The sequence below is a fragment of the Tetrahymena thermophila genome, assembly GCF_000189635.1.
Source record: "Tetrahymena thermophila SB210 genomic scaffold scf_8253823, whole genome shotgun sequence".
Classification (NCBI taxonomy): Eukaryota; Ciliophora; class Oligohymenophorea; order Hymenostomatida; family Tetrahymenidae; genus Tetrahymena; species Tetrahymena thermophila.
In genome coordinates this window covers 18,119-29,338 of record NW_002475930.1, presented here as the reverse complement: position 1 = coordinate 29,338, position 11,220 = coordinate 18,119, and the positions used below count along the sequence as shown (strand labels likewise).

The 11,220-nt window shown below is 21.1% G+C and overlaps 2 protein-coding genes across 2 annotated transcripts; one reads left to right on the top strand and one right to left on the bottom strand. All coding sequences in view use genetic code 6, as the record gives it.

Annotated features, from left to right (window-relative positions):
• Nucleotides 1-412: 412 nt before the first annotated feature.
• Nucleotides 413-1,735, top strand: TTHERM_000676921 (hypothetical protein; the record flags this gene model as incomplete). Its single annotated transcript, XM_012801014.1, has 1 exon — nucleotides 413-1,735. One exon carries the CDS (start codon nucleotides 413-415, stop codon nucleotides 1,733-1,735), a length of 1,323 nt encoding a protein of 440 aa, XP_012656468.1.
• Nucleotides 1,736-4,593: 2,858 nt separating this feature from the next.
• TTHERM_00676920 (zinc finger protein) lies at nucleotides 4,594-6,072 on the bottom strand (the record flags this gene model as incomplete). Its single annotated transcript, XM_001027767.2, has 1 exon — nucleotides 4,594-6,072. The coding sequence occupies exon 1, from the start codon at nucleotides 6,007-6,009 to the stop codon at nucleotides 4,594-4,596; it is 1,416 nt and encodes a 471-aa protein (XP_001027767.1). The 5' UTR covers nucleotides 6,010-6,072.
• Nucleotides 6,073-11,220: the final 5,148 nt, after the last annotated feature.

Here is an 11,220-nt window from a genome sequence, read left to right as displayed (position 1 = left end):
AATACTTTGTTACTTAATTTATATATTTTTATTCTTTAAGTAATTTATTCATACTTGTATGAAGTTTAATTAGAAAAGATATTGATTTATTTCAGCTTTTAGCAAATCAGGTTGTCTTGTTTTATATAATTAAATAGTATATTTTAACAGTTAGATTATTAAAGTATTTTCATTTTAATTTTTTTTAATAATTTCAACATAAAATTCTTCTACTTCTACTTAGATTTGATTGAGTTTTTTTGGGAAATACCAAGCTCTTTGCTCAAAGATATTTTTGATTCAAGACAAAAATTAATAAATTCTAGAAATAATTTGATTATATAAGCATTTCTTTAAATTTAAAAATAAATAAAATATTTATTAAAAACAAATAATTATAAGATAAAATAATTTTAAGGATAATCGCAGATAAATGAATAAAAGAATATTATATGCCTTTTGTAGCTACATAAATAATTAGGCTTATTCTTTGTAGAAGTTGAGCTTAAAGTAAAGATTGCAATTATTTCACAAAAATGCAAAATAATTTACTGATAAAGATAAAGCTGCTTTAATAATGACTTTAAAATCTCAAGAAATAATTTAACAGGAACTGGCTTAAGCTTTTGCAGGAAATCTCAATGTCAAAACTATCTAGCATAAAGAGCTTTCAGTGATATCGCATTTTCTTTCTGTAAATCAAGTTCAAAACCAAGATCTTTGGAAGAATTTAGCTCTAAGAGGCTTTAAAATAATTGAAGATTTTGACAGAGATTCATTACCAAAGTTTTTAGATGCTATTGATAGAAGTGAATAAGTGGAGATTAAATAATTTTGGGATTCAATTCTATAGTATGCATTAAGAAATTTTGAACATTTAAATGGAGAATGTGCTTTGATTTTATTTTGCAATTTAGCTAGAAGATATCCGTCGACTTAAATTAATTTCAAATCAGAAGCACAAAACTCCTAACAAGTTTCAAACAACTAATAGAATACGATCTTAGACTTAGATCATAATTAAGAAAAAAAATTATAAGAAGAAAATGGATAATATTAAAATAACGAAGTTGAAGAATATGATGAATAAGAATAAGTGATTGCTAATCCTTAATTTGATAGTATAACTGAAAAGTTAAAAAAATCATCTTAAATATTCAAAGAAATTGAGTCTCAGAAGTAGATATTAATTAAAGAGGATTGGGAATAATAAACGAGTGATATTATTTTTGATATTTTCAATTAAATTGTTAAAAAACACATTAAAAATTATAATGGAAACTAAATTTTAAGACTAATGAGCTACTTAATTTCTTACAGAGAGGAGTGGATTTAAATTTAGAACAAAAATAACCTGAAGATTGCCTTCGTCTATCTAGAAGAACAAATTGATACTGTTGATAATTTAACTTTCTTTATGTTAACAATATTGTAAAGCTTAGATAAAGTTATAGCCTCATCTTAGTTTTTTATAAAAGCAATAGATTTTATAATGAAGAATTAATCATAAATAAATCATTAAAATATTCACTTTATTTGTGCTTTCTTTGAAGCAATTGAACTCAGAGATAAGACAAAAGTTTGGAAAATTATTTTAGATGTGTTAATTAAAGATTATCATAAAATAAAATCCTAATAAAATCAATAAATTATTGTTTCTAGCTTGTTAAGCTGTAATATAGTTCCAACTTCTTTAGCAAAATAAAACCTGACATTTGATTAACTAATCTAAGAAATTACAAAAAACAATAAATGATTAATTTATTTATTTATTTATTGATTGATGCTTTAACGTTTTAAGATTTTCCTAGTATTTTAATTCATAAAATTTACAAATATTTTAATATGTAATATGTTCTAATTAAGTAGTAACATTTTTTATACTGTTCATGGAATATAATTTATAGATTTTAAATCTGAGTGAATCCAAAAACTCCAAAGTATTAATTAAATGTAAGGTAAATCTTTGATAATAGATTCAGTATTTGAAAACTTAAATATTAAAGGTTTATATATATTTATTAATTTACAATCAATTTCTGTATATAATATCATTTGCTTCTTTTTTTATTCTTTTGTATGATCCGCTCTCATTAATTTAGAGTTTACAATAAATTTGAAAGTCTGTTAAAAGATAGAGATAAATACTTGCAAAAAAAAGAATGTATGTCTAGAAATTATCCTTGATTATGATTAAAAATGTAAATAAAAAATTAAGTTTTTAAATTTCATCAATATTTAAAAATTTTCAATGAAAATTGCGTAATTTGGTATATCAAATAAATAAATTTTTATTTATCCCTTTAAATAAAAATCATCATTTCGACAATCAAATTTTTTTGTATTTTTTTATGAGTAAGAACATGTTTTGTTCGTGTTGCAAAACATAATTAACTATTTAAAAATGTTTTTTGACCACAATTTACTTGATTTTTGACAAAGATTTTCTTAATTTTTGCTTTTTGATTTAAGAAATAATAAATGGTTATGGAGGGTTTTTTTCTTGTCAAAAATGAAGTATTTTGTTACAATATGAGTATAAAAATATAAAATAGATTGAATTACATTGTGTTTGATTATCTTTTAAAACCTAAAGTTTTTATTGATAAACAAATTGACTATTGCGTCATAGTATATATTAGTTATAATAAATTTGACTTAGATACAAACCACACAATTAACATTTTTATTTATTTCTTAAAATACTTAATAAAAATTACATTAATACTATTAACACCTAAATTATTTGATAATGATTAACCATAGAATTTAGTTGATTTCAGACTTATATCATTACTTAGAGCTGTGTTTATTTTGTGCTTCAAAATAAATAGAAGAAATATATTTTTAATTTTTAGGTGTAAAAAATTGTGTTTTTTTCGATCAATTTTTATCCTGAATTAGATATTTATTTCTAATTTAGATTTACCGATAAAAATATAAGAGGTGGTTATACTTTACAAAAAGATTGCGTGCTCAATAAACGATTTAGAATAAAATCTTTCTAATTTATTCTTAAAGTCTCCAGCCGAAATAAAATTAAAGAAAAATAAATCAAATTCTTTTAATTCCACTATTGAATACTCTTTTGGAATAAATCACTAAGCGAAAGGTATGTGCTTGAATTTTAAGGTCAATTAGTATTTTTTACACCATAAAAATTCAATAAATCAGCTAATTTACTGTAAATAACTATGAAAAGAGAAAATTTAATATGAATTTTTTTGGGAAATAAAAAATTAACATCAAATTTACAACATTAATTTTAGTCAATATTAATTAAAATAAAATAAAGATAGGAAACTAACAACATTAAAACTAACAATTCAATCACTAATTTTTTCCATATGAATTGGTAAAGCGTTAAAGCACTTAACAAAATTCAGTTAATTTATAATATTTAGATAAGAATTTCATTATCAAAGAAAGGGAAATTATTAAATCTAGAATAAGTCTTTAACACTTTCTTTTAATTAATGTAATCATACTGAAAAAAATTGTAATTTTTAATTAATTCAAATTGAGTTAAATATTAATTTTATTACAAAAGAAAGCAAATCAATCAATCAAGTACCACTAGTTTTATAATTATTAGGAATTAATAAAAAAATGAATAAGTTTTCATTTGTATTTTTTATCACAAAAGTATGGTTTATTTCAATTATAATTTATATTTATAATCCTTTTATATGCATTTTGATTCTAATTTAAAATGATCAAATAAATAGATAATTATTTTCTACATATAAATACATGCTATTTTGAAAATTTACCACTTTTATCTTTAGAAACATATAATCTTTACAGCTAAATGAGTATTAAACATTTCTGTTTGTCTTTCTATTTAAATGATTTGACTGAATTTTGAAAAAACAATGAAAATTAACTAACTATTATTATTAAAATTGGTAGATTTTAATAAAGTGGTTCTAATAGCTATAAAATTTATTTTAAAACTATTACTAAACATATAAAAAAATTAAAATAAGAATTTTAGCTATTCAATTCAAAATGATAAAGCTTAACTAAAAAGATAACACATAAAATTATAAATACTGGAGTTATTTAAATTCGGAGACAAATGACTCAAAAAATGTTTGAATGATGGATTGATTGAATTGGGGAGTATTTATTAAAAGTAATTTATTTAGCAAATAGGCATAAGAAGTAAAGCAAATTTTTGTTGGAAGTGAAGCCTTATTTATTATAATAAATAGCAATAAATAATTAAAAATATGAACAAATTATTAAATTTATTCTAATTATGAATGTAAGTATTAAGTAGGAAGGTAATTTGAAAGAATTGTTAGTTACAGTCAAGAAACCTATAAAATTTTGATAAACTAATAAATAGTAGATAGTAAAATTTTTTACATTTTATATATTAAATTTTTTTAATTTTATTAAGATTTATTACATTTTATTTATAGTTTTTAATAATATTTTTTGTTATAATCTGTTTACATTTCTTTGTTAATTGTAAGAGGAGGAATTTAGTTATATTTATTTATTTAATAAATTTAGTTATTTTCATTTATTAACAAATTTAGCAAATCTTTGTTTTTTCTTTTTATTTAATTTTAATTCATTGATTTTTAGTTTGTTTAATTTATTTCAATTTCTTGTATTTCTAAGGGCTTGTGTAGTAATAATTGTTCTATTTTATTATTGTATTAATGTTTCATTCATTTAGATGTTAATTGGAACTAGTCTGCTCATTTACTATCTTTAAGCCTAGCTTTGAGTAAGAATACGAGCAGTATTCGATCTCACTTAGGTTTATTAATTGGTTCTTGGTACCACTCTTTAAGTTTAAGGAGGATTTTAAGCAATTATTTAAGTAGGTAAAACTGTGTTATGCTTGATTTCGATTTCTTATTAAGCTTTTTCTCCAAAGCCCAAAATTTTCCATGACACAACCTTTTTTAACCAGAGCCCTTTTTTGCAGCACTTTACTGTTATGAGAATAAAAGCTAATAATATTATGAAACTGACGCTGACGAATATAATTTGATATAGAGAGCTGTTGTCACTTGAACTATTTTCATTTTTTTCATTTTGAGTACTTTATTATTAGCTTTAATCACTTTAAGTAGAGTTATTTTAACTAGAACTGCTTTAAAAGGGACTATTTGTAAACATTATGACTATCAAAAAAATCATAAAGCAAGAAAGGAGACTGCCTATAAAGCCAGTAGTAAAACTTTAAGTGGTTTGATCACATTTTTTAAGGCAGTCGAAACTAAGCTTGTTGCTAAAAATAGTTTAATATTAATATTTGTGTTAGCATATTTCACATTTAGCTTCAGGAAGCTAATTTTAAAACAAAATGAGCTCTTTTGTTCCATTACTTTCAATATTTTAAATCTTTTTTTTGTTTTTCATTTATTATAAAATCCAATCTTTTAAACATTTTTCATGCACATATGAACAACTTCCTGAACACTTGCAAGGTGTAATGAATGGACCTTGCTCTTCCAAACAAATTTTGCAAGACAATTTTTATTCTGATATTTTACGGACAGGTTTTTCTTCATCAGCTGCATAAGCCTAAACCATTCTGGGTGCTTCCATTTTTGATACAGGTATTTTAGAAAGGTGTATTGATTCAATTAAATTGTCAGGTTTTTTCTAGATTTAAGGATTTTACTATTATTATTCACAGACAAAAACTTTATTTTTATATTGAAGACCTTTATTTTCTTTTTGTCTTAAAACTGGAGATATCTATGGGGCACTTTGATTGTTTTTATCTTCTTCAGACACTTAGCGAGCGCTTAAAGATTAGTGAACATTTTCCCCGTGATCATTTGCTTGCTGTTATTCTTCTTCGATAATTTAACAAAGATCCTTAGAGTTCTATTTAAGGTTATCCAAACCGTCAATCTTGTTCTAGTTATTCAAAGTAGCAAATGTATTATCGTTATAGTTGATAGAAGTATTATTCTAATCAAAATTATTTTCACTTATTTTTTCCATGCACATTGAACTGTTAGCAGTGGACTTTTAAGATTACTAAGGTATAGGCATATTTATTTGTAAAATCAACTTCCTTTTTTAGACTAGCAGTGAATTTTTCTAAAGCAAATTAGACTGTATATAGTTTAGAAATACAACTATTGATTGAATAATAATCCAGGAGTATTGTGATTAAATTTGAATGATGGTAATTCAAATATAGTAGAAAAGAATTTTTTATGTTTTATCTTTTCTGCGATTAAAATTTATTAAGTATTAGTTAAATTTTGGCTTTTTAATTATTATAGATTGTAGTCAGCTCACATTCAAGATATTTAATGATCAAAAAGGTATTTATATATTTAGTAATTATTTTTTGATTAAAAACAAATTTTAATGTAGTAGTATCACCTTCTCTCGTCTCAGATCTCAGGCTTATCTTTTTAATTATTGATTGATTGAGTGCGAAATAAATTTGTTAGATTACATACAATCACAGAATACTCAGATTATTTTAATGGGTAGGGGAAGCATAACCAGTTAATCAATAATTAATTTCGTTGACTGGTGGGGAGAGATAATTCTTTACAATACGAATAAAGTTAGAAAAAAATTTGCTTCTAGATAAATAAAGGCAAAGTCTATCTATACAAGCCTAGATTAATTAACAAATGAATAAATTTATTGATAAAGTAAATGAAAGCAAAAAGTGGTCGATAAAAAAAGAATTGATAAAACATATTTGTCTTCATTTAAAATTTACAATCGATAAATCGAAATAATTAATACTTTTTTCAGGTAAACAGATATTGTAATCTAAATTTATTTGCAATTTACTTCAAATTTTCTTACACTTTTAATCACCTTCGTTTACCCACAATCTTTTGTGATAACTTTATGAGGCATTGCATAAAAATTGTAACACATAGTTAAAAAATCTATCATCAGAGAGCGCAAGTGACTAGAAATCCTTCTGCTAAAAAAGAATAAATTTACATATTTAAAAAATAAATGAAATTTGAATATTAGATATTTCAATTAGATAATTTTAGGAAGGGAGGATAGAAATATTTGTTTATTTATTTACCCTTTAGGTTTATTCTATTTTAGCAATATAGATTCTATTAGAATTTTTTCTTAATTTTTGATTAAAAAAGATTCATTGATTGAATTTTTTTTAGTTTACTCTTTTTTTTATGAGATTTATGATATTCAAAGTTATTAAAACCTTTGGCGAACTCAATTGAAATTACTATTATTTAATTTTATCTATCTTAGATTTCTAAAATATCAGGTCAACTAAAAACAAATTTATTAAAATTTTGGAAAACACAAATTAATAAATAAATAATATAGTAATTCAAATATATTAAAATCTAAGCCTTAACTGCTGAAGTTAAGCATGGCTCAAAAACCTAGGTTAAGCTTCACATTCAACCTTTACTTTGCAGATAAATTTATATGAAATCGAAAATTGAAAAACCTTTACAAGATAAAAATTTTAAAATATATAATTGTTTACATACTCACTTTTAATCATTACTAATTATATAATAAGAGTAATAATAAAGAGATAGAGTTCTATTTAATTTTTCTATTATTGATCAGGAGATATTATCGATTTTTAGTTGATAAGCTATATTATTCATATTTAAATTTTCATGCATTTACTTGTGAAATGTTTAAAATTATCTTATTACCTGAGCTTGTCTTGAAATTTAATTTTTAAAGAAGTATGATTTGAATTTAAATTTGTTTAAAATTCGTTCTTTATTCAGTTTTGTTGATTCACTTCTTTGAATATTATGGAAAAACATTATTATTATTTTTTTAGAAATAAAAACTTTGTAATCGCTATTTGGAATGTAGATAAAATTTTATTTTAATAAAAGTTTGAGTAGAATTAAAAAATAAATGATTTAGTATTTTCAAGTGTAAATTAAAAATATTCTTATATTAAGGACCATTTTGCTAATTAATTGAAAATATAATTTAACAGGATAAAAGAATTATATAAATTTTGATAAAATGAGTATTTAAATTACAATTATCTTTAGGCTCTGAATTAATTTTATTTGCTATAAATATTTTTTAAAATATAACCCAAATACTAAAACTAATAAATTACGATTTTTTACATAATTTATTCTTTGAATAATAATAAAATAAAATAAATTGCTTTTAAGAATTATAAATATTTATTATAACTATATTAGTTTTTCAAATATTATTGTCATTCATTCTTTGATTATTTCATCAGAATTCAATTATAATTTTATATTCTTTCAAAATTTTATTTAAAATATTTAATAAATGAAAGAGTTTTTATTTAAACTTTTTAAATCACAAAAAAAAGAATAGAAAGAATGCTGTTTTACTTTTTTTTTATATATAGATTACAATTTTTTTGAGCTGTATAAAAGAAATTTATTCAGTCATTAGCGAAATTACAAATTAATTATATTTTTAGGGATTTTATTATTAATATGACAGTGATTTTAAATCTAATTAAAATTTATTTGCCTAAATGTTTGTCTAATGCTCTATTCTATTTAAAGATATTCTTTCACTAAATTAATATCTCTTAAAAAATTTAAATACAATAATTGCAAGTGACACTCTGCAGTTAAAAATCTATAATTCTTGAAAGAGTCAAGTGAATAAATCAATTAAGAAATGGAATTAATTGGTAATTAATAATACTTTATTATTATATTTAAGATATTATTGATTTGCTTTTATCTTTTTACTTTTATAATTTAATTGAATGAATTGATGGAAATAAATATACATAGATAAATTGATACTTTTAGTTTTATTTTAAATTTAAAAATAAATAATAACATATAATTTTCCATTTTAAATAACCGATTTTGGTTAAATTTGTGATCTTAATCAAATAAAAATGGGAGATGAGTTTGATCATATTTAAATGTTATAAATTATTATTATTAGAGCACTTATTGGATTATATTATTATAATCTTACTTGCTTATAGACCTACCCATCAAATAAATAGACTCGAAAGTAAATAATCATGGTTTAAGAATATTATGGTAAAGTTCTTCAAAGTGAACGCTAGAACTGTAAAGATAATACCAATATGAATAATATACCTATAATGTAATTTTAATTAATCAAATAATATGCGCTTACAAGATATATCACCATTATTAATAAGAAGATTTTATTTCATAGCGTAATTTGAAAAATCAAATCAAATCAAATTAAGTTATAATTTGAATAGAATACATTTTTAGTATACGTACTCTAATTAATACAATCTATCAAATTAAATTGTACTGAATTATTACAAAATATTATTAATATCTCTTACTTACGCACAATTGTATACAACAATGCGACATCTTGAAATTAAAACCTAAGCTAATGCAAATAAGTATATTATTAAATATTATTATATTGTGAAAATACTTCCAATTTATAATATGATACATTCCATATGTTCATTGAAATATATATTATTCCATAAACTATAATAATTCATACATTTTCACATTCAAGAAAAAAGAACGAAACAAATATTTAATGAATACAAAAAATAATACAAAAATATTATCAAACCAATCCCATTTTAATTTTGAAAGCTTTCTAAACAAATATTTTACTTTTATTTAAAAAGATTTTCTCTAATAATTAATATTTTCATTTCTCATTTTACAAAAGCTCCTGAAAATACCAAACAAGCAATTTTAATATTTGAAGTAGTAAGATTGAGTGACTCATTTAATTGTCAAAAACATTTTGATTAAATGAATATCAGTATTATTTATATAAATCTAAGCTTAATTATTAAAAATAAATAATAGATAAATAATCATAATACATAAACATAGTCAATTTTAGCTTCACTTAAAATTAATTAAATGCTAGGTTTATGATACAGTTTGGTAAATAATCACAGAATAGACTTAACTAAGCCAGACTTAATGATGCATTTGTTAAAGATTCTTCACAAAATACAAAATACTGTTTTAGTTCATTTCATATAAAAGATTTATTAAGATGATGAAACCTCATCTTTCAAAATTTAAATTATTTGCAATTAATAAACATTTATTTATGAACGGATTGATGGTCTGTCCCATCCATTACTTTTAGTTTCTAAAAATATTTTTTGAATAAATAAGATAAATTAATCATTTTTTAGTTTAAATCTAAAAATAGCTTAAACATTTTTTACTTAAAATACATAACTAACTAACTATCTTCTTAATAGTAAATTCCATATTAAAATTATTAAACATTTGAATATAAGATTATTTTTATAATAATATTTTCTATTGATTTTCTAAATTTTCTTGATAAGTAAAAAGATTTAAAATTAATTATGGATTTATACAATAAATAATTCAAGAATGATAGAAAGGTGATAGAATTACAAATAAATAAAAAAAATTTTATTTAAATATATAATTTAGTAAAAAGAGCTAAACAATCAAAATACTTTAAATCTATATTCAATCATTTCATTAAAATTATATATAAAATTCATTTTACTTAAATAAAGAATTTATATATATGTATGTATAAGAGGTAAAAAAATCTAGAAAAATTTGTAATGAGATCGAGCAGTTTTTACTTTTTGCTATTAAGATATGATTTATATAGACATTTGCTTAAAAAATTCCTGATTTAAACAATATAAATAAATATTCATTGTGAGTAAATTATTAAGAGATTTAATTAAATATTTCTATTAAAGAAGAAATGCCATTCAAATAAAGATATATATTCTTCTGTGTTCAAACATATTAAACATATTGAAAGGATTGTTTTTATTAATTATTATTTGAAGAAATAATTAGTTTAAATTAGTGAAAGAGTGATCTTACTCATTTCGTTTTTGGAAAATTAATGTATTCTGAGTTGGTAATATTTAAATTAAATACATGAATGTGTCTTTATTTATATTCTTAATGAGTGCTTGAAAAATAATTGGTTATATAAATTAAAATATCTTTTATTAAATAATTTCAAATGCAAGTAAATTTATAATTTTATTTGTTATTATTAATAATAAATCCTTATCAAAAGAGCAATTTAATTTATTTCTAAATTGAGCATATTTCAAATTATTAATTAAACATGAATTTTCTTATTTTCTATCTTTCTTTAAAGTAATAAGTTGTTCTAAATATTAATAAAAAATAAATATAATACAATAATTTCTTGATTAAATAAATAAATAATTGATTTAAAATAAAATTATTTTTTTTTTAATATTTATTATTGTAAAATTATTTAAAATCCCACTGATAA